The sequence below is a fragment of the Eptesicus fuscus genome, chromosome 2, assembly GCF_027574615.1.
Source record: "Eptesicus fuscus isolate TK198812 chromosome 2, DD_ASM_mEF_20220401, whole genome shotgun sequence".
NCBI lineage: Eukaryota > Metazoa > Chordata > Mammalia > Chiroptera > Vespertilionidae > Eptesicus > Eptesicus fuscus.
Window position 1 is genome coordinate 117,335,247 of NC_072474.1, and position 22,500 is coordinate 117,357,746.

The following is a 22,500-nucleotide window of genomic DNA, read 5'->3' on the forward strand; positions in this document are numbered from 1 at the left end:
GCGCTTCCTCGTGCTGCCGCGGCGGCGGCCCTTTCTCAGGGTTTCCTCTCTGCCCACATTGTCTGTTCGTGCGTGCTGTCTGCTTTGTTCACTAGGTCATTGGTCACGGTTGCTTTACACTCTGGTCATTTCAGCATCCCGCCATGTCTGGTGCTGATGCTGGCTGTGTCCCTTCAGGCTGGGTGCTGGCCTTTGGGGTGCCCTGTAGTTTCCCGTGTCCCGTGGTTGCCAGGCACGACGGTGCGGGTCAGAGGCTCGGCCGTGCGTGTTTGCTGCTGCTTGTCACAACCAGCTCCCCATCACACCTTCCGGGGGAGCAAGCCCTGAGTCACGGCCTGTGTGGGTACCTGCCTCTCCCCCGCCTTGCGGGGACGTCAGCTTCACACACACATGCCTGCGCTCACACGCAGTGACCCACATACATCCCTTGAGTACACACCACACACACACACACACACACACACACAACACACACCACAAACACACACACACACACACACACAACACACCACACACACACACACACACGCGCGCGCGCACACACACACACACACACACACACACAGGCTCACCCCAGGCCTCTCCAGGACTCGCTCTCTTTAGCTCTCATCATCTCACTGGGCGTTTCCTGTCCTAACCAGCTGTTCTTTTGGATTCCAGTTACGCGAAGGGAGACCTGGACATATCCTACATCACATCCCGCATCGCAGGTGCGTTGGTCGCTCTCACCACGGGCTCCTCTGGCCTCCTGTCGGCGATGGCACGGGACACGGGCCTCCCACTCAGCCTGCTGCAGCCTGGGCGTGGAGGGCGGGGGCGGGGAAGGGCCCTGTGTCCGGGCGCCTCCAGGCCCGCAGTGGACGGTGCGTGGGCAGCAGCTTCTCCCGGGCTGGAGTGTCTGGGCTCCGCGGTGGAGGAAGGAGCGAGGCCACGCACAGTTGAAATGCGGTCTCCAGGCCAAATCGAAACCAAAGACGAGATCGGAGCCTTGGAGACCCTGCTGTGCGTGGGGTCTCGGCAGGACCTACCGCCCAGATGCACCGTGGGGAGGTCCCGAGGGGCTCCTGTGGGTGGCAGGCGGGCCGCGGGCGGGGAGGTCTGGCTGCACCTCAGCACTGCGTCTGCCGGCACCAGCCGGAGGCAGGATGGGGCCTGAGCTGACGGGCTGTTTCCTTTCAGTGATGTCCTTCCCGGCGGAGGGTGTGGAATCCGCCATCAAAAACAACATCGAGGACGTGCGCTTGTTTCTGGACTCCAAGCACCCGGGGCACTACGCCGTCTACAACCTGTCCTCAAGGACGTACCGGCCCGCCAAGTTCCACAACCGCGTGAGTGCTCCCGCCTCCCCTGCCGCGCCCTGCAGGGCCTCACAGGCCTGCTGACGACACGCAGCCCGTGCAGCGGGCTCTGCAGGGTCTCGGCTGTGATGCCAGGGCTGGTGTTCAGGGGCGTGCTGACAGCCTGGGGTCATCTCACGGACACGGACGAGTCGGGTGGAGGTGCAGAGACCAGCGAGCCTCGGGCCTCGCTGCTTCTCGCCCGTGGGAACCTGAGGCCACATGGTTTTCATGGTTCCTGAATTTTGGGTCACGGACGCTGTTTACGGCTGACCCAAGCGTGGCAGGGGCTGGCTCCGGCTCCCGGCTCCCGTTGCCGGTCCGTCTGCCCGGCACCCGTCCTGTCGCAGAGCAGCGTGCCAGCAGGGCGGGCGCTCGTGGTGGGAGCCCCCCGACGGGCGAGCGTGTCAGGCTGAGCTGGGCCCGTCCTGCAGGTGTCCGAGTGCGGGTGGGCCGCCCGGCGGGCCCCGAGCCTGCGCAGCCTCTACAGCATCTGCAGGGACATGCACTGGTGGCTGCGGCAGGACCACAAGAACGTGTGCGTGCTGCACTGCACGGTGAGTGTGCGACGCGTTAGAGGAGGGGAGGGGGACCTGCCCTGGGCCCTGGGCTCCGGGGACGGGGGACAGTCGTGCACCCCGGGCGTCGGACGGGGCGGTGTCCTGGGTGGTGGCCCGGGTGGGGAGTGGGGCACCAGCTGCCTGCCCCTCCCTGAGCCGGGGACTGTGGGGCGCTGGGCTGGCGCGTGCCCCCTGGCAGGGTCTGGGTGCCCATCAGTGAAGCGCCCTCTCCCCGCGTGGGTGCACCCCAGGCCCCTGGGCATCAGCTGCTGCTGGGAAGCTGCCCACACAGGTGGTCGCTCTTCTGGCGCAGCATGCGGGGCCCAGGTGCGTTCTCTCGTCTCCCCTCGAGGCAGCACCCACAGGGGTCTTGACGGCCCTGCCCCGCACCCACTTCTGTCCCTCCTGACTGCAGCTGGGCACCCCTACCCACTGCACAGTGAGGCTGAGGGGTGGGCGTCACAGCGCCCGCTGAGTGTGGGCGCGAAGGTTAGCACAGCTGTCCTGGTGTTGGTCAGTCACTCGCAGTGACACCAGGAGGGCTCAGTGAGGGGTGCACGTGGGGGCAGTGAGGCCGCGTGTCCCGTTGGAGACGCCACGTCTTGTGCCGTCACGAAGGCGCCCGTCTGTGTGGGCGTGTCTGCACGGTCAGAAGCTGCTCTGCCGGGGAGGCCGCTGTCTGCCCGCGGGAGGCGGTGCTGAGCCCCAGGGGCTGCCTGTGCCCTCTCCTAGGACGGGCGAGCGGCGTCGGCTGTGGCCGTCTGCTCCTTCCTGTGCTTCTGCCGGCTCTTCAGCACCGCCGAGGCCGCCGTGTACATGTTCAGCATGAAGCGCTGCCCACCGGGCATTTGGCCGTCCCACAAAAGGTACCGTCCCGCGGTCGGACGCTGGATGCGGTGTCCCTGGGTGTTGCCGCCGTGGCCCTGGAGGTTGGAAGGGTTTCGGAAGGGGGTGTGTGGTGTGGGTGGGGCTCCAGGTGGCGAACCCAGCCCTGCCCGTGCTGCCAGGCCTGTCCCTGCTGTGCCGCCAGGAGCCTGGCCAGAGGGTCAGGGTGGTTGGAGTCAGCCTCCCCGGCCCTGGGCGGCGGGCCGTGCCTCTGTCCCGTTCCCGGGCACCAGCCCTCGTAGCACATGTGCCCTGAGGCGACGGGCAGCACTCTGGCCGCCAGCTCTGGGCACGTGGGCCTGTGTGGGCGGGCGATGGTGGAAGGAAGGAAGGGGTTCAGGCCATTCCTTCTGCCCTGGATGGTGGCACAGCCTGTGGACAGTGGGCGGGCGGGCAAAGGCCGTCCTGCTATGGGGCCACCCCGATGCCGGGCTGGGCCTGGTGCCAGGGAGCCAGCCACCAGCTGTGTCCTGTGTCGCTGGGAAGTGGCGAGGTCACCAAGCCAAAGGACTGCTGACCCTTTCAACATGACCTGAAAGTCTTTTTAAAAAATAGGTTTTTGTTGATTTTTTTTGAGAGAGAGAGAGAGAGAGAGAGACGTCAGTGAGAGAACACCCATCAGCTGCCTCCTGCAGGCCCCCCACTGGGCATGTACCCCCCCCCCCCCCCCGACTGGGAATTGAGCTGTGACTTCCTGGTTCATGGGTTAACCCTCAGCCACTGAGCCACACGGGCCTGAGAGCCATTTTTGCTCCTGAATTCCAGCTGTGCCGAGGGTCCAGAGCCTCCGTGAGATCCCGCCGAACAGCCGCTCACCATCAGGCAGAGCGGGAGGAGGGCTGTTAGTGGGGTGTGGCCTGACAGTGGGAACCCCCGACCCAGCAGGGGACGTGCGGGTGCGCAGAGCTACTTAAAAAGCAGTGGGACCAGCTTCAGACGCAGGAATAGCGGTTGGTCCTCGGAGCAATGGGCCAGTCCGCAGTCGAAGCAGCGGACGTGAGCCGGGTGCCAGAGAGGAGGGCCAGCCAGTGGTCAGCGCGTGTGCAGAAGCAGGCGAGACGCGGAGATTGGGAGTCCGTCCTCGAGTCCCCGAGGGCGCTCCCAGACGGGACAGAGTGTGGCTCCAGGGGCACAGGCAGGAGGAGCCCAGAGGTGCCTGGCGGGAGGGTCCCCACAGCCGAGGACAGGGTGGCAGACACTGAAGAGAAGGCGCGCCTGCGGCAGAGGGGCTGCGAGGGAGCGGTGAGATGCTGGGCCTGGCGGCGCAGGCGCGGGAAGGCCGCCTCCCAGGCGTCGGTCTCAAAGGGAGAGCAGGAGAGGACCCGAGAAGGCGCTGGACAGTGGGCGGGCGGGCAAAGGCTCCTGGGGGGTCACGGAGCTCTGACCAGCCAGGCGCCGGGAACTTCCTCAAGGTCCCGACGCACCAAACCTCAGGTGCTCAGGACCCAGCAGGACTGAGCAGCACCGACGGACACGGAAGGCCAGCTGCTGGCCGTGCTCCCTGCGGAAGACACGCGCAGGTGAGCGGAAACTGCTGACAGCCACTCCGGAAGGTCCTCGTGAGAACCTGGGCAGACGCCGTGCTGTCTCGGCGGCCAGTGGAGGAGGCAGCTGAGCGCTGGAGCCTGCTCAATGACCAAGAGAAGACCAGGGAGAAGGACCCGGAGCAACCGACAAACCACCCCGGGCCGGAGGGTGCTGCCGGCCATGGCGGCCACGGGAGGGTGCGGCAGCAGGCCCAGCGCAGGGCCGTCTGCACTCGGGACAGAGTCCGGCCAGGCTGCGGTCAGTGAGGGAGCCTGAGGGTCACCGTGGCACAGCCGCCTGGACTCGCGCCCAGTTCTGGGCCGGGCAGGACGGCATCGGGTGCTGGTGGTGCTCCCGGGAACTCCGCTCTGAGCCGGGGCTGCTCTCGCCCCACCCGCTTCCCAGCTCTCGGTTTGGCTGTGCTCAGGTCCCGGCATCGGCCTCCTGCTGGGGTTGGCGAGAGCCCAGGCAAGAGTCCGCTGGTGAGAGGGGCTGCACGGAGGGACTGCCCATCCCTTCTGATTGGAAGCAAGTCCAGGAGGGGTCCCCGGGCAGGAGCCCAGACGCAGGGGGCACTGCGGAGACGTGCCAGAGAGCGCCGAGCGGCTCGCAGAGCGGAGCCAGGAGAGACGCCGTCCCAGGCAGTGGGACCAGCACCCGCCCTCTCAAAAGGACAGACAGTGCACGCCCCCAGCCGGGCCTACCTGATGTCCAGAGCACGTTCCATGGCGGGACGCGTCCTTCCCGGCACACGGATGTTCAACAAGAGCTGCCACATGCAGGGCCCTTCAACCACAGCCAAGTTAGAACAGACACTGGACAAAACATGGTCACGGGCCAGAGGACTCCAGTAGAAGTTGGAGCGGGGGCTGGGAAAACCCTGCGTGTTTCAGAGTTGGCCAGTCTACTCCTAAGTAACCCACGAAATAGAACAGCATTCTGAACGGAGTGGAAATTACAGCATCACGTTTGGGAGATGGAACTAGAACCTGTGATGTGGCGTGTGGCATGCATGTGACATGGTGTGCACAGAGTATGCATGTGATGTATGTAGCCATGCAGAGCATGTGTGTGATGTGTGTGTGACTTGCCATGCAGAGCACGTGTGTGGTGTGTGTATTTGTGCAGAGCATGTATGTGACTTGGTATGCGGCCGTGCACAGAGCATGTGTGTGGCCATGCAGAGCATGTGTGACGTGGTGTGTGGCTGTGCACAGCACACGTGTGACGCGCTGTCTCCTGCAGGTACATTGAGTACATGTGTGACATGGTGGCGGAGGAGCCCATCACGCCCCATAGCAAGCCCATCCTGGTGCGGGCCGTCGTCATGACGCCCGTGCCGCTGTTCAACAAGCAGAGGAGCGGCTGTCGGCCCTTCTGCGAGGTCTACGTGGGGGATGAGCGCGTGGCCACCACGTCCCAGGAGTACGACAGGATGCGGTGAGGGCAGGCCAGGGCAACGAGGGTGCTGCAGGGAGGATGGGAGGGGCCCTGGCGGCTGGAGCCCCGCCGTGGGTCCCTGAGGCGCAGAGGTGTGGAGGCTCCCGCGATGGCGGCAAGCTCCCCACGACGGTGTGCTGAGAAGCTCCATGGACGTATTGCCTGAAGCACCCTCCTCCCCCGCCCAAGGGTAGTTTGTAGCCAAACCAGGGAGCTGAGGCGGCCGGAGCCGGCGTGGTGGGTCCCAGGCCTCGCGGGGCCGCCCCACGGCACTGCTTTGTCTCACGGGGACCGCCGTCCTCCCCACAGGGATTTCAGGATTGAGGACGGCAAGGCGGTCATCCCCCTGGGCACGGCCGTCCAAGGGGACGTGCTCATCGTCATCTACCACGCGCGGTCCACCCTGGGAGGCAGGCTGCAGGCCAAGGTGAGCGCGCTCCGCAGGCCTCGGGGGCCGTGAGCTCTGACCTCTCCTTCCTGCTGGTCCCCCAGGTCGGCACGGCCATCGGCCTGGGGTCCCGGAGCCTGAGGAGACGCTTGTCGGAGAGGGTGCGGTCCACGCCCACGGCTCAGCACCAGGAGCTGTGCGCGGGGCTCTCGGGCTCGGGGGCGGGTCTGACGGGAGGCCGGGGCCCCTCCCAGCTCCAGGTGTGCTCTCCCCGCAGATGGCGTCCATGAAGATGTTCCAGGTCCAGTTCCACACGGGATTCGTGCCTCGGAACGCAACCACCGTGAAGTTCGCCAAGTGCGTTGGCGTCCCGTGGGGAGGGCAGCAGGGGTGCGCGCCGACGGGTCACCAGAGGGTGTGTCACACACAGTCTGGGGCCTATGGGCTCTGGACTTGGTCAGGAAGGAGCTCAGGACACAAGTCCAGGTGCGCGAGCAGCTCCTTGGAGCCTGTGGGGTCGAGGAGCAGGGTCACGGCCACGGCCTGGGCTGGCGCGGCCACTTGGCTGAGGCTCGGGGTTGCCTGGGACCCGCTGCCGCTGCCCCTGCTCCCTGGCTGCGTGCCTCGTGGGAACCCCTAGCGCTGAGGAGAAAGCCAGCGGGAGGACCCCTGAGGACAGGAGGGCAGGGCGGGGCAGGGCTCGGGGAGCGGGCGGGGCCCTGGTTGGGTCTGTGCTGTAGGTGGGAGTTGAGGGGCATCTCAGTCAGTGTGGCAGCTTTCTAGGAGGGTCTTTCCACGTGGGGGTCGGTGGGGTTTGGGATCACGTGCTGGGCAGGCTGCCCTCTGTCTGGGCTCTCTCCGGCGTTGGGAGGGTTGCAGTCCTGCCTCCGTCGGCACTTTGCTTCCTGGCAAGTGTGTCAGGAGCAGTGGGCTGAGCCCTGTCCCTCTGCCGTCCAGGGCCGGTCGCTCCCTGCTCACAGGCCCTCATTGTGCCCTCACTGGCCTGCTGGGTCAGCGGGGGGCCCGGCCTGGCCAGTCTCCTGGGCCAGTGGGGCTGGGGAGGCCGGATGGGCAGCCCCCGGGTGGTGCCTGGGGCTGACCTGCCGAGGCCATGTGCTCCCCTGCGTGGCCCCGCCTGGCTCCCTCCTCCCGGCCTCGCTGCAGCGGGGCTCCTGCTGTCTCGGCTCCCCTGGGCCCCCCCGTCGCTGCTCCGGCTGGGGAGGCCGCCGGTGTCATCGGCTCGCTGCAGGTGCCCAGCCTAGGAAGGCCGGCCGGCCGTGGCCTGGGGGCGGGGCAGGTGGGCAGGGGACGCCGCAGCTGAGGGCGTGTGCATGGCGGCACTCTGCTGCGTCTCCCGGTGGAGAGGGGGCGGGGGAGGCGTGAAGCAATGGGCGCCACCCAGGGCGTGTCACTCGCCCGTTCTGTGGAGAAGCTGCTGTGGCTCCACCGCCCTCGCTGAGCACCCGTGCGGCGTCTCCGTGGCCCCTCCTGTCGGGGGGCGGTTTGGGTGGGTGCCCCGGACGGTGGGGGACGGCAGAGCCCCTCCCTCCACACCTGTGGTCTCAGGAACCTGCTGCCGTCTCGTGTTTCCATGTTTTGTTGTTTTACTGCTCTGATACATGAAACGAGACGCACACGGATGTGGGTGCGTGGCCTGAGCCCGAGCCTGCCGCTGAGGGCTGCGGTGTCTCGGCATCGTGAGTCGCAGGGTGACCTCAGGCCTCAGGTGTCTGTGACCTTCCTGGGTTCCCTGGAGAGCCGAGCCCATTGGTGACGCGGTCACTGGTCACTGCTGCCGCTCGCCCTGGACACATCTGTGCGCCCGGCCCCTGGCCGCTGCCTCTGGTGGCGCATGGAGACCAGGTCCTGTGGCGTCTCGCCTGTCCCTTTCCCTCCCAGCAGGGGCGGGTGCCGCCTCCCTGCAGGCGATTGCGGGGCCTCTGTCTCAGGGGCACCTGTTAGCCATCGGGGCGTCGGCCAGGGCGATGGCATCGTTTCCACGGAAACACATTTAGTATCTCAGACGGCCTGACCTGGACCCAGGACCCAGGGGGAGGGCAGGCCCAGTGCGCCCGACAAGCCGGTGCTGCTCTGAGGGGTGCTCAGGCCCGGCACAGACTCCTGCGGCCAGGCGGGGTGTGGCCTGTTCTGTGCTCGTGTTCCGGGGACTCGAGGTGAGCTCCCCTGACGGGTGTGGCGCCTGCAGGTATGACCTGGACGCCTGTGACATTCAGGAGAAATACCCAGATCTGTTCCAAGTGAGCCTCGAGGTGGAGGTGGAGCCCCGAGACCGGCCCAGCCGGGAGGCGCCGCCCTGGGAGAGCACCAGCATGAGGGGGCTGAACCCCAAGATCCTCTTTTCCAGCCGAGAGGAGCAGCAGGACGTCCTGTCTAAATTTGGTGAGTCCTTGGGGGTCAGCGCCGGGCCCCGCAGCAGGGCCAGGTCTATCTTGGCGGCGGTGCTTGTTTCTGCCTGCGCCTCCCCTTTGCCCGGCACCGGGAGCCGGCATAGAGCCTCGTTCCGGACCAGCTGGGCCCAGCCAGGCCGCCGGCACGCCAGAGCTTCTTCCTGGCGACCCTCCCCCAGCACAGGCGTCTCGTCTTCTCATTGCAGAGCAGTTACAGGAAGTAGCGTAGGCAGTGCGCTGGCGGGGCTGTGCTCCCTGTGGCCACGGCACAGCGCCCCCGTGCCCTCGGGTGCAGTGTGTGCGTTTCCTTACGTGAAGGCAGCCAAGTGCCCGAGGTGTGCGTGTGCGCTGTGAAGCGTGTGTGTGCGCGCACATGTGTGCGTGTACATGTGTGTGCACATGTGACCCAGGCCAGCGTCTGAGCCTGCACTGGGCTCCGTGTGCAGACTGGACTCGGTGGCCCTCAGCGCAGGGTCCCGGCGGTCTGGAGCGGGCCTGCCGGTTGCTGCAGGACGGTGCGCGGGGCTTGCCGGCCTGATGCCCTCCTCTCCCCGCAGGGAAGCCCGAGCTCCCCAGGCAGCCAGGCTCCAGCGCCCAGTACGACGCCGAGACGGGATCTCCCGACACTGAGCCCACGGAGTCAGAGTCCCCGCAGAGCAGTGGCACGGACACCAACCACTTTCTGCACACGCTGGACTGGCAGGGTACGCACGGCGGGGCCGCCAGTGCCGCGTGTCTGAGCACCTCCGTGCCCTCGGCCTGCGCTGCTCAGCTTGCTTCCAGACCCTCTCCCCCCGGCTTGCCCATCAGCGTGGCTCGGCCGTCAGCGCACTGCTCTCTTTCAGAGGAGAGAGACGGAGAGCCGGGCCCAGAGAGCAACTTTGCCCAGGAGACACCATCCGTCCCGGCTGCGGACGCAGGGGAGAGCGAGCCATCAGACGAGGATGTGGCCACGCTCTCCGCCGAGAGCAGGGACACGGCAGACGAGGACACGCCAGGCCCAGCAGCGAAGGCCCCAGAGCAAGAGTTGATTTTCGATGCAAACAGGCCAGCCACGCCGCAGGAGCCCAGGCAGCCAGAGGATGGCGTCGACCTGCTGGGGCTGCACTCCGAGGCAGGGCCAGCACCCCCTCAGGCCCCTGGAGGGCCCCCCAGCAACGCCGACCTGCTCAGCTGCCTCCTGGGAGCCCCGGAGGCTGCTCCCGAGGGTGCCCCAGGCGACCTCCTCGGTGGGGAGACCCCCCTGCTCTTCACGAGTCCCGCCCCCACCACAGGCGGGCCCCCCGCAGCCGGTATGTGAGCTGAGAGGGTTCCAGTGGTTTGGCCTCCAGGTCTGTGAGCTGCCAGGGCCTGGGAGGAGCTGAGGATGGTGGGCGGGGCTGCAGCCAGGACCGGAAGTGGCCCGTCCTTCTCGGCTGCTTGTCTGAGGCGAGGGCGTCGGGACGGAGGCTGTGCCCAGCTCTCGGTCCCCCTGTGTCCTCCTGGGTCCGCGGGGTTGTCTCATTGTCCAGGCCGTGCAGCCGGGTGGGGCCTGGCGCTCTGGGCTGGGTGCTCCCGTGGTGCCCGCACACGCCTCACTTCACCCGCTCCTGGGTGTCTCTGCAGCCGACCCGTTCGACTCTCTCCTGCTGACATCCGATCCAGACGCCCAGCCCTGCTCCAAGCCCAACCTCTTTGGTGAATTTCTTAATTCAGACTCTCTGGCCACTCAGCCTGCGTCCTTCCCCTCCACCCACAGCGCCCCGCCCCCGGCCTGCAGCACCGACTTCCTGCAGCTGGGTGAGTAGCTGCGGGGCTGCAGGGCCTCCCTCCCCGGAGGACGAGGCGGCCGCTGGTGTCCACCCTCGTGCTCTGCCAGGTTCCGGGGAGGTGGGCAGAGGTCCTGGGGCGCCGTGTGCAGTGAGTGAGTATGAGCCTCTGCGGGAGGGCGACCTGTTGTGTTGTCCTGGGAGCTTTCCACCCACTCACCGTCCCCTCGGTCCCTTCAGTGGTGTGAGGCGTCCACAGCCTGTGAGGGGGGAGGCTGGTCAGTGCTGGCTGAGCGAGTGCCCAGCTGGGCCCACTGGGACTCGGCCAGGTGCCCCGGCCAGCCGTCCTCTGTCCCTCCTGCTCCCATTTGGCGGGTGTCTGTGTGTGGGTGTGTCGGGGGGATAGGAGCCATTTGAAGGCCAAACCCACCCCACTGGGGGCCACACGTGGTGCTGCTCTCTCCCAGGGGACGCGCCAGCCGAGCCCAGCAGGATGTCCGCCTCGGCCAGCCACCCGGACCTGCTGGGAGGATGGGACTCCTGGGCTGAGGCGCCGGCCCCTGCTCCAGCCACAGAAGGTACGGCCCTGCCCCTCCTCCACGTCGCCAAGACGCAGCCCTGCCCTCCCAGGGTTGGGGGTCCTGGTGGGCGTGGCCGCGCCCTGGTCAGCACGTCCAGGGCTGTCCCAGGGCGTCCTGCTCTCCTCCCCGCCCGCCCCTGCAGGTGTGCACAGGCGCCTGGCGCCCTCCACGTGCTCCCTGCTCGTCTCCTGTGGGCGCGTAGGACACGCCCATGGCCGACACTCACCACGGCGTCTCTGCGTGGTTTCTGGGTCCTGCGGCTGCTGTGCCTCTGGAGGGCCTGCCCAGGACAGGAGGGTCCCGCGCTCACTGGCTGGACGTCTGTCCTTCCTCCGTCTGTGGTTCTGTCCCGGGGAACTGGCTTGCCGGGGCTGTTGGAGGCGACCCTGTGACGAGGCCTGTGGCACGCGTCCCCTCAGGACCTCCTGGCGACGGGCTTGCCCACGAGCCCCCGGCCTCTGGTCTCACAAAGCTGGACGGCGACTAAGACGCTGTTCCCACTGGGGTAGACGCCGCTGTCCCGCTTGCGTCCCGTTCTGCACCTGAGCTGACGTACGGCACGTCCTTGGCTTTGTGTTTCTTTTGGGAACTCTTCGTGTTCCTTTTCGCACAGGAAGTTCCCTCCTCCTGTTAGCCTATGAGAGCCCTTCCCGTAGGAGCAGCCGGTATTTGCAATGATGATTACGTGCCTCCACGTGGCTGTACAGCAGTTTGCTCAGAATATCCTCAGACTGACACTGTTATAAAGAATACCATACATCAAAGTGAAAAGGAGCTCCCTGAATGGGAGACTATGTTCAACAGCGATGCATTTGATAAGGGTTAATTTAAAAAATATATAAAGAACTTAGACAACTTGACAGAAGGAAGACAATCCAATTAAACATGGGCAAAGGACCTGAATGGACACTTCTCCAAAGTGGACATACAGAAGGCCAAGAGACGGATGAAGACATGCTCAGAGTCACTGATCATCAGAGAGAAGTAAATTAAAACAACAATGAAGTATCACCTCACACCTGTCAGAATGGCTACCATCAGCAAATCAACACACGACAAGTGCTGGCGAGGATGCGGAGAAAAAGGAACCCTCGTGCACTGCTGGTGGGAATGCAGACTGGTGCAGCCACTGTGGAGAACAGTATGGAGTTTCCTCAAAAACTAAAAATGGAACTCCCATTTGACCCAGTCATCCCACTCATAGGACTATATCCCAAGAAACCAGAAACACCCATCAGAAAGGATATATGCTCCCCTACGTTCATAGCAGCACAACTTACAATAGCTAAGATCTGGAAACGGCCCAAGTGCCCATCAGCAGATCAATAATAATAGAAGTGTAATAGGCTAATTAGACCGGACGTCCTTCCAGACGACCTTCCGGATGAAGGGGGCTGAGAGGGAAGCCCGGGTCCAGTGTGCCAGAGAGAAGCCGGTGCTGGCAGTCGGAGGAAGGAAGGCCTACTCTTGCACAAATTTCGTGCATCAGCCTCTAGGGAATAGATTGGAAAAGCTGTGGGACGTCTACACCATGGAATACTCTGCAGCAGTAAAAAAGGACTTCTTACCCTTTGCAATAGCATGGAGGGACCTGGAGAGTATCCTGCTAAGTGAAATGAGCCAGTCAGAGAAAGACACGTATCCCATGATCGCACTCATGTGGAATCTGATGAACACAATAAACAAAATAGACCAGAGGCCTGGAAGCATGGAGCAGACTGACAGAGGTCGGGGCGGGCGGTGGGGGACGCCTGGATGGAAGAGGATGAAGGGATTAGCCAAAGAACTACGTGCATAGCCCATAGACCACAGTGTGGTGGTGGCCGGGGCGGGGAGGGCAGGGCTGGGTGGAGGGGGCAGAGGGAGAAAGCGGGGCAGCCGTCATAGTATCACAAAGCATGTTCAGACGTGAGGGGTTCCAGGAAGCAGCATCACCAAGTCGGGACACAGTCGTTTTAGGTCTTTACGCTTCAGGGCGTCTTCCGTGGGGGCAGCTCTGGTCTCGTGCGTGTCCGTGTCCTGCGCGAGGCCGGCGGGAGCCTCAGCAGAGAGCTGGGCTGCGTCTCCCTTTGGTGGCGCTGCTTTAACGTCCTCTGTCCTCCTCCAGGCCCCTTCTTCCCTCCTGGTGGCCCGCCAGCCCCTCCTGGCCCCCCGGCCAGCCGGGCCAAGTCTCAGAGCCTGGACCCGTTTGCAGACCTCGGGGACCTCAGCTCCAGCCTCCAAGGTGAGGTGCAGGGCGGGTCGAGAGGGCGCAGGGCGGGTGGGGGGGGTGCAGAGCTAGGCCTGCGCTGGGAGGTGCAGTCGTCTGTTCTCCTCCCACTCTGCCAGGCTCAGTGCCTAGACACGCCTTCCCTCCGTCCCCAAGGCCCAGGGCACAGTGACCCTCGGGGCAGCCGCCTGCCCTGTGGCAGAGGCTTGGAGACCAAGCTGCCGCGCAGGTGCTAGGTGTGTAAGGGGGTGGGTCTCCACGTGGGGGCCCCAGGGGTGTCATGCCTGCCTGTGGCCTCGAACCTCTCAGAGCTGACCCGGCGCCCTGGGACCCATGTCCCTGGCCCCTTGGTGCCTCCAGACACATGTGGGTATCTGAGAGTCTCCTCCCTCGGCGGGCGGCGGGGTGGAACTCCAGGTTGGAAGTGGTGTCTTCTGGGGAGGCCTGCTCGGCTGATCCAGCGTCTCCCCTGCTGAGTGGGGGCCGCCTCGGCGCCCCTGAGCCTTCGTGGGAAGCCGAGGTCCCTCAGCACGAGGCTCCCTGCTGTCTGCTGCCCGCCCCCCCCCCCCCCCCCCGGCTCCCCTGCCTCGTCTCCCTCTCCTGCTGCGGGCATCTGCAGGGCCGGCCGGCATCCATCCCTCGTCATGTGGGCCCTTCTGCTACTCTTTTTTTAGGTAAAGGTTATAGGATTTCTTTAAAAAAGAATGCTGTTATTGATTTTTAGAGGGAGAATGGGAGGAGAGAGAGAGATATCAGTGATGAGAGGGAATCATCCATGGGCTGCCTCCTGCACGCCTCCCACTGGGGATCGAGCCCGCAACCTCTTGGTTCCGGGGTCGACAACCACTGAGCCCCGCCAGGCCGGCCTGCTGCCAGCCTTTTGAGCCCTGGAGGTTTTCGTCCCGTGGGCAGTTTGTTCTTTAAAGTTTCCTGGAGTTGAGGTTGCAGTGTCTCTGGGGTCTCTGGAAGTTTGCGTTGCCTTGGCGCCCAGCCCTGCGTGGCTCTGGCTTAGGCCATCCCCAGCCTCCTGGGCGCCCCCTGGGCTGTGGGCTGCAGACCCAGTGGGGAGGACTTATCGGATCTGAGTCGTCCATTCTCAGGATGGAGCCGGTCCTCAGCTCTGCACTGCGCCCGACACCCTGTCGTACCCGCCGCGGAATGGGTGTGAATAAAGCTGGTGGCACTGAGAGGAGAAGTAAACAGGCTCAGACTCCGCTGGAGACCTCACACCCTCTCCGCCAAACCTGGGGACACTGCTCGCTGCCAGCAGGCGCGGGGCTGGGCACCGCTGCCACGGGCCACGGACATCCGCCTGCCCCTGCGGCCTGCACTGCGGGGCCGTGTGACAGAAGGGTCACGGCCCATCGTCCTGCTCTGACCACAGGGCCAGCTGGACACCAGGCGCAGCCGTGAGAACCTGACAGAGAACAGCTGCTCTCGGGATGTGTGGGGCGGGGGTGCCGCACTGGATGAGGTGGAGGTGGGAGGCCCAGACCTGGGGTGCACGGCAGCGCCGCTGGGAGAAGAGAGCTCGTCACCACAGCCTCATCTCGGGTCCTGGAAGCCAAAGCGGAGCCAGGGGAGGAAGGGAACGACAGGCCAGGCCCGTGAATCCACGGCAGGAGCCACCGGAGGACAAGCTGAAGGACAAGCTGCTCTTTGAATGCCCGTCGGGGGGGACAGGGGGGAGAGGCGCTGCAGACAGGAGGAGGCCACCCGGCCCCACAGCACAGCACGCGGGTGAAACGGCCTTGAAAACAGCCGTGCCGGGTGGCGGGTGTGAGCAGGGGTGACGTTCCTGCCCCCGGCACCTCCTCGGCATGAGAACCACCTGCTGTCCATGGAACGCAGAGCGCCGTCCCGTCAGAAAGGGGGCAAGTCGGAGGAGACGCCCAGCATGGCTCACTTGCAGCTGCTGGGGTGTGAGGGCCAGTTTCTATAAAAGTAAACATACAACCAGCATTCACCCAGAGAGATGCAAGTGGAGGCCTGCACATGCCTGTACACATGTGTTCACAGCTGTATACACGTATTCACAGCAGCTTTGTAAACTCTCCAACCTGGGCTGGTGGCTGAGTGACCCTTAGTGCGTCCCCAGGAAATGCTGCTCAGAGTGAAAGGGGCGTCCTGGGTGAGAAGAGCTCCTTGCAGAGGCTAATCCATTCTGAGTCCCTTTCTAGAGCATTTAACGTAGATAGACAGACATAGACGGATAGACAGACGGATAGATAGACATAGATGGATAGATAGATGGATAGACAGGCAGACGGATAAATAGGTGGATAGACGGATGGGTAGATAGGCGGATAGACGGATAGATAGACATAGATGGATAGATAGACGAATAGTTAGATAGACGGATAGATAGACAGATGGGTAGATAGACGGATAGATGGATAGATAGATAGATGAATAGATAGGCAGATGGATAGACAGACATAGATAGACGGCTGGCTGGATAGATAGATAGATGAATAGACAGATTTCAGAGAGGAAGGGAAAGAGAGAGGAACATCAATGAGGAGAGAATCTGATTGGCTGCCTCCTGCACGTCCCACACTGGGGATCGAGCCTGCAACCCCAGCGTGTGCCCTGACCGGGAATCGAACCATGACCTCCTTGTTCGTAGGTCTATGCTCAACCATGGAGTCACACCAGCCGGGCCGTTTCTAGAATATTCTTGAAGTGAGTCACAGGGATGGTGAACAGATGGGTACCTGGACCCAGTGCTCACACAAATAGGAATGCGTGGTAAAATGGCACAGAGCTGGGCATACGTGTGCGCACACGTGCACACATGCATATGGCAGCACACACGTGGCTGCACACGTAGCAGCTGGCAGGAGCCTGAGCTATGCCGAGGTCGGTTGCCTATCTGCTGTGTGTGTGCCGGGCTCGCTCTGGCTCCGGGTTCCTGTGAGTGTTTCCAGATGAAGGATTTAGGAGCCAGCCCTGCGCTCTGCGAGCACGTGGGAGGCAGACCCACGCTCACCCTAACCACCCCACTGTCCGCGGCCCCTGCGGTTGTCCACCATCGCCCACGGGAGCCGCTCCGACGGCTGCTCGCCCTGCGTCCTGGCTCCCGACTGCGTGTGTCTCAGACGCCCTCACGGACCAGGCGCTGCCCCTGTTCACGCTCCCCGCCCGGCACTGTCTCCCCAGGCTCACCCGGTGGATTCGCTCCTGGGGGCTTCGGTCCCAAAGCAGCCCCCCCTCCCAAGGGCGGCAGCTCCTGGCAGACAAGTCGGCCCCCGGCCCAGGGCGCCTCGTGGGCCCCCCAGACCAAGCCACCCCCCAAAACCTGTGCACAGCCAAGGTCTAACTACACCACGAGCTTCAGCGTTATCGGCGGCCGAGAGGAGCGGGGTGTCCGCGTCCCCAGCTTTGGTGAGTCTGTCCTCTTCCCTCCGCGTGGACCTTCTCCCGGGAGAGCTCAGCCCAGAGCCCTTGCCCCAGGAGCCACGCCTGGTGGGGGCGGTTCCGAGGGTGTCTGGTGGCCGGGCTCTGCTGCCGGGAACTGGCCTGGCTGCGGTGTCATCCCTGGGGTGGCACAGCCAAGTCAGCCCCAGGCAGCGACCTTTGCCCCTGGGGAGCCCTGTGGGTGCTTCCCACACAGAGTCCAGCGGGCAGAGGGGTCGGCAGCCGTGTCCAACCCCCTCCCCCTCCAGCTCAGAAGCCGCGGGTGTCAGAGAACCATTTTGAAGACCTGCTGTCGAACCAAGGCTTCTCCTCCAAGGCCGACAAGAAGGGGCCGAGGACCATTGCCGAGATGAGGAGGCAGGACCAGGCGAGGGACGCGGACCCACTCAAGCTGAAGGTGCGCGGCGGGCGGGGGCGGAGCGGCCCGGGTCACCCAGGGCGTCCAGCCGGTGTGGCTGTGTCCTGGGCGCTGAGGCTCTCTGGGGCCACAGGTCGTCTGGCCTTGGCTGCGTGGGCAGCAGCCGCCGGGCCAGCTCGCCCCTTCGCGAGGGTTTGTGGGACGCCTCCCATCCGGGCTCTGGCCTTGGAGAGTTTTTGCAGTGGACGCAAAGCAGGGGCTCGGCCGTGGGAGGCGGAGGCGGAGGCTCTGCGTTCTCCTTGGGTTACTCGGCGCCTGGCTCCTCGGGAGTTCTAGCCGGACCTAACGCCCACCGGCCAGGGCGACGTGCCCCGAGGCCGCTGGATGTGGGCCTCTGCCGTGCACTCGGGCCTCTGCTGGCGGCCTCAGCAGGTGCCTTCACTGCGGATGGGTAGAGATGTGGGGGAGCCGCAGCGGGCCCCGTGGCCCTGGGTCGCTGACAGGCCACCGGAGGCCGGTCTGTCCTCCCTGCTGGCCTGGAGCTCCAGGACAGGCCGTGCGGCCGCAGTCAGGGGGCGGCCATGAGTTCCGCGCTGTCGTGTCCTGTGTGGGGTCGGGCCAGGCCGGGGAGTGGTGCTGACGGGCGGGTAGGTCAGCACATAAGGGGACAGGGCCTTTCCTTACGGCGTCGGAGGCTTGCTTGGGCGGACGCGTGTGGAGGATTGCGACGCTGGCCCACGCAGGGCGGCTGGGCCAGGACTCCTGCCCTCAGCCCCACGTCTCCCCCAGCTCCTGGACTGGACCGAGGGCAAGGAGAGGAACATCCGCGCCCTCCTCTCCACACTGCACACCGTGCTGTGGGACGGCGAGAGCCGCTGGACGCCCGTGGGCATGGCTGACCTGGTGACGCCCGAGCAGGTGAAGAAGCAGTACCGCCGGGCTGTGCTGGTGGTGCACCCCGACAAGGTGAGTGCGGGAGGCGGGGTCCACCTGGGAGGTGAGCACCCACTGGGCGGGGTCCACCTGGGAGGTGAGTGCGGGAGGCGGGGTCCACCTGGGAGGTGAGTGCGGGAGGCGGGGTCCACCTGGGAGGTGAGTGCGGGCGGGGTCCACCTGGGAGGTGAGCACCCACTGGGCGGGGTCCACCTGGGAGGTGAGTGCGGGAGGCGGGGTCCACCTGGGAGGTGAGTGTGGGAGGCGGGGTCCACCTGGGAGGTGAGCACCCACTGGGCGGGGTCCACCTGGGAGGTGAGCACCCACTGGGCGGGGTCCACCTGGGAGGTGAGCACCCACTGGGCGGGGTCCACCTGGGGAGCTGGCATGGGACCATCGTCCCCTCCGTCCCACAGGCCACGGGGCAGCCCTACGAGCAGCAGGCCAGGATGATCTTCATGGAGCTGAGCGACGCCTGGTCCGAGTTCGAGAGCCAGGGCGCCCGGCCCCTCTTCTGAGCCCTCTGGTCGGAGCTGCACGTGGACCAGGGGCTGCCGTTGGCCGCCGAGCCCTGCCAGGCTGAGGCGGGGAGGCGGCTGCACCGGCCGCTGCGCCTCGAGGACTGGAGCCGCCGCGGGCGGGAAGAGCATTCCGAACCCCTTGGTTTCCTTTTCTTTTCCCAAAGGAAAGTGTTGATTCGCGTTCCTCCCCGTCGTCACGTCTGTGATTTGTTGGTTCAGGGCCGTCCCCCGAGAGCGTCCCCTCCGGGCAGAGCGCTGCTGCGTCCTCTGCCCGCGTGACGTCCGTGCCCAGGCGTGATCAGCCTGAGGCCGCCTGTACATAATTAAACTATTTTCTGACGACGCTCGTCTCGGGCTGGTCTTGGCTCCGACCCGAGGACGCAGCGCAGGGCCCGGGCTCGGGCTGCGCGTCCCTGTCCTGAGCCGCCTCGGCCCTGGGGCAGCCTGGCTGGTCGGTCACGCAGGAAGAGGCGGCGGTGTGGGGGCAGACGGACGCCGTGGCGCTGGGCACCTGTGGTTGCTGCCCCTCCAGACACGGTGCCTGAGTGGAAGGCCCCGAGTCCCCCTTCGGAGTGGGGGTGCGGGACTGTGGGGCGTCCAGGGAAGGCCGGTTGGAGAAGCCCAGCTGCCGAATGCTGCGGGCCGTGAAGTGGCCGCAGAGGCTTAGGGCCAGGGCTCAGCAGGACCCGGCAGGACAGCAGGGTCAGGGTGCTTATGAGCCTCCTCCCGGCCGCTGGGCCCTGGAGACCGGCTCCCGGCGCTTTGAGGAGGTGACCCCTCCTCTCCTGTTGGTGAGGCAGGTGAGGGGGCCCCACCGCTCCCGTCAGCAGGCCCCCATGCCCACGTCCTTCACCCAGTCAGGTGCAGGCAGGCAGGGGCGGGGGGGCGAAGCGTGTGCATGTCCCTGCCTGGTCTGCGGGAACCAGGCACTGGTTCCTCCTCTCTCGCCTGGCTGAGCTCTGCTGGGTGCCGGTGGTGTGAGCACCTGGCCTGAGCTCGGGCCCACCTCCCGCTGCTGGAGGTGAGCTGGTCGGAGACTCGCACAGGCTGGGCCAGGACCCCTGTCCAGGAGGCGGACGGTGCTGAGGGGAAGGAGAGGCCCCAGACGCTCGGACCCAGGGCAGAGCCTGCGCTGGACAGTGCAGCCGTGGCAGCCGTGCCGCTGGCAGAGAGGAAGGGCCACGTTTGTTATGCACCCGCCGCTATTTTTAGCTTTTACTTCTTTTAAGAAATGATGAGCAGCCTAAATAGTCCTGTGCTCTCGCAGGAAGGTCTCGGGCCGGAGCCTGCAGGAGCCGTCTCCCCTTCGGTCTCCGAGGCCCACGCCCCTCCTGCCTGTGCCGACTGACTCCCAGGTGGTCCCGGATCCCAGGTGGCCGGCCAGAGCGGCTCCTACCCTACAGGCCACAGGCTTGTCCACTCCCGGAACGGGCTGGCCTGCGCCCAGGGCCTTGCCCCCGCCCAGCTCTAAGGGACATTCTGCCCACACCGCGGGACCTGGGGTGGCCCTCGCCCAGCCCTGCAGGGCCTTGCCCCAGAGACAGGTTCTAGGCTGGACGTGGGCTCGGATAAGGGGCCTGGTGCGGGATGCGCCTCCACGCTGCCTGCCCGGTTAGCACTCCAGACCCATGGTCTGGGCTGGCGGTCGACCCTGCCGTGGGGCTGGTCTGGGAGCCCAGGTCTGGGCAGAGCCGGGAGTCCCCCATCCCCGCCTGGGTCCACAGAGTTGGGCCTCCCTCCCTCTGTGACATCCTTAGAGCCAGCCTGGGTGCCCGGTAGCTGGGGGCAGAACCTCCCACACAGGCAGCTGTGGGGGTGGATGGGAGGGCTTCGGGCCACTGGGAGGGCATTTCACAGGGGTGTTGGCTCTGTTCCCACCAGGGCCCGGGATCCATCAGGCCCTGGTGCCCCTCACCTGTGGGCCTCACGCTCGGGCCAGGAGCCCTCCTGGGCGCAAGGAAACCCTGCCGCTCCCCTGGGGGAGGGGGACGCAGAGCGGCTCCTGCAGCTGCCCTGAGCCAGGCCTTCCAGGCAGGAGTGGGGGCCGGCCCACTGGCAGCACCCTGGGGCCCGAGTCCCCACTCAGCTGTGCGGACACCTGGGGCCTTGTTGCCTGCGGATGGTGTGATGGTTCCCACTCCATTCCCACCAAGGCCGGGGCTGGGCCGCTGCCGAGCTGTTATTCCTCCTGGTTTCCGGGCGGACTTGTCCTGGGGCCCTGAGCAATTCAGCCTGGGCCCCGATGCCCCCACCCGCCAGACCCCGATGTCCCCACCCGCCAGACCCCGATGCCCCCACCCGCCAGACCCCGATTACCCCATCCGCCCGACCCCGATTACGCCCCCCCCCGCCATGCCCTGATGTCCCCCACCATCGAGGCCACGATGTCCCACCAACAACCAGACCCGGTCTTTCACTCACTTGGTAGTGACCCTCTGTGGCCCTTAACGCCATCGGCTTTCCGTGTCGCCTAGATTACCGTGGTCGGCAAACTGCGGCTCGTGAGCCACATGTGGCTCTTTGGCCCCTTGAGTGTGGCTCTTCCACAAAATACCACGGCCTGGGCGAGTCTATTTTAAAGAAGTGGCGTGAGAAGAAGTTTAAAAAAAAAATTGGCTCTCAAAAGAAATTTCAATTATTGTACTGTTGATATTTGGCTCTGTTGACTAATGAGTTTGCCGACCACTGGCCTAGAAGGTACACTTTAGGAGGACAAAGCTGTACTGCCATCACCAGAGCCACTGCTGAACTCCCAGGGTAAACCTGGGAACCCTAACCCTAATGCTACCCGAGCCCTAAACTTAACCCTACCCTAATCCTCAACCTGACCGTACCCTAAACATAACCCTAACTACCCTAATCCTGACCCTACCCTAAAGCTAATACTAACTCTACCCTAACCCTAACCCTAACCCAAAATCTAATCCTATCCTAACCCTAACCCTAACCCTACCGCTACCCCTAAACCTAACCCTTACCCTTACCCTCACCCTAACCCTAACCCTACCGCTAACCCTAACCCTAACCCTAAACCTGGCTGGGCCCGCCTACCTTGGGGGAGAGGGAGTGGAACAGGTGCCCCTGAGGCTCCCGAGATGCTCTGCTCCCTTTGGTGAGTGTGGGGCCTGGACTTCCGCCCCCTCCTGGCGGAGCAGGGGCCCTCGCACGCTGTGCCCACAGGTTAGTGTGAGGCTGTCTGTTGTCCACGGTGTGTCCTGGGCACCTCCCTGGGCCAGGAGCTCTGCTGGGACGGGGCTGCCCTACCGCCCACCAGACCCTGGGCCCTGCTGGGCAGCCCTGAAGGGACAGTTCCCAGCCCCTGTGAGACCAGGGCCACCACCCTCCCTGACCCTGACCTGACCCCACCAGCTCTGCGGCCTCTGTGCTGTGTGGCAGGGCTGGTGTGGGGTGAACTGCCCAGAGCGGAGGCCAGGTGTGCAGGTGAGTGTGGGAGGGAGCAGGAAGCGCGGCCCCCTGAGCGGAACAGCCTGGGGGCAGGGCCTCTGTGGAAATGGACAGTGAGGACACCTGACTGGGCCCACGTCTCAGCACCCCAGGACCGGACGGGGTCTGGGGATCGAGCTGGTTCTCAAGACTGGGCAGCACTGAGCCTTGGAGACTGGACCTGCCCCGTGGAGGCATCAGGGAGGCACGCGCGATTCTGCCCAGCTGCTCAGGTTCCTGCTCCCTGTTGCAGCCTTGTAAGTAATAACGGGATCCCGCGGGAAGATGGCCCGGCGGTGGGCGGTGCCAGCGACTGTTACTCAGCTTGTTAAATTATTAAGTTTGCATTTGAAGTGTCTGGGGAGTCCCAGGTGTGCCAGGAGCCCCTCCCAGGCCCCCTCAGGGTCTGCACCCCCGCCCGCCCCCATGCAGCAGGGTGCCCTGGGGCACGGGAACGCCAGGGAACAGGCAGGCAGCTGGCACCAGTCAGGCCTCCTTGGAGGGAGCAGAGGGGTGCCCAGCAGGGGCTTCCCGAGAGGCGGGGCAGGGGCTGGAGCAGGGAGGGCAGCGGCTGCCTCTGCCATCCGGAGTGACCGTGGGGGGCAGAGGGGACCTGTGGGCGGCAGAGGTCCCACAGGCAGCACCAGGTCTCCTTCAGTCACGCTCTGGGTGGAGCTGCCGGCCAGTTTCTGGGGGGCAGTGCTCTGAAGAGCTATTGGGGTGCTGAGCTGACCTGGTGGG

General features: G+C 65.1%; 1 protein-coding gene across 1 annotated transcript in view; it reads left to right on the forward strand.

The window, feature by feature from the left end:
• GAK (cyclin G associated kinase) overlaps positions 1-18,657 on the forward strand; it is a 40,391-nt gene extending 21,734 nt beyond the window's left edge. Inside the window, exons 12-28 of the mRNA XM_054708807.1 lie at positions 661-710; positions 1,180-1,328; positions 1,772-1,894; positions 2,630-2,763; positions 5,555-5,749; positions 6,059-6,176; positions 6,415-6,494; positions 8,344-8,537; positions 9,103-9,249; positions 9,391-9,837; positions 10,151-10,324; positions 10,761-10,871; positions 12,982-13,098; positions 16,246-16,470; positions 16,752-16,900; positions 17,651-17,827; positions 18,211-18,657. Coding sequence (XP_054564782.1) covers positions 661-710; positions 1,180-1,328; positions 1,772-1,894; positions 2,630-2,763; positions 5,555-5,749; positions 6,059-6,176; positions 6,415-6,494; positions 8,344-8,537; positions 9,103-9,249; positions 9,391-9,837; positions 10,151-10,324; positions 10,761-10,871; positions 12,982-13,098; positions 16,246-16,470; positions 16,752-16,900; positions 17,651-17,827; positions 18,211-18,312 — 2,692 coding nt within the window. The 3' untranslated portion in view covers positions 18,313-18,657. The remainder of the gene's footprint in view (positions 1-660; positions 711-1,179; positions 1,329-1,771; positions 1,895-2,629; positions 2,764-5,554; positions 5,750-6,058; positions 6,177-6,414; positions 6,495-8,343; positions 8,538-9,102; positions 9,250-9,390; positions 9,838-10,150; positions 10,325-10,760; positions 10,872-12,981; positions 13,099-16,245; positions 16,471-16,751; positions 16,901-17,650; positions 17,828-18,210) is intronic.
• Positions 18,658-22,500: the final 3,843 nt, after the last annotated feature.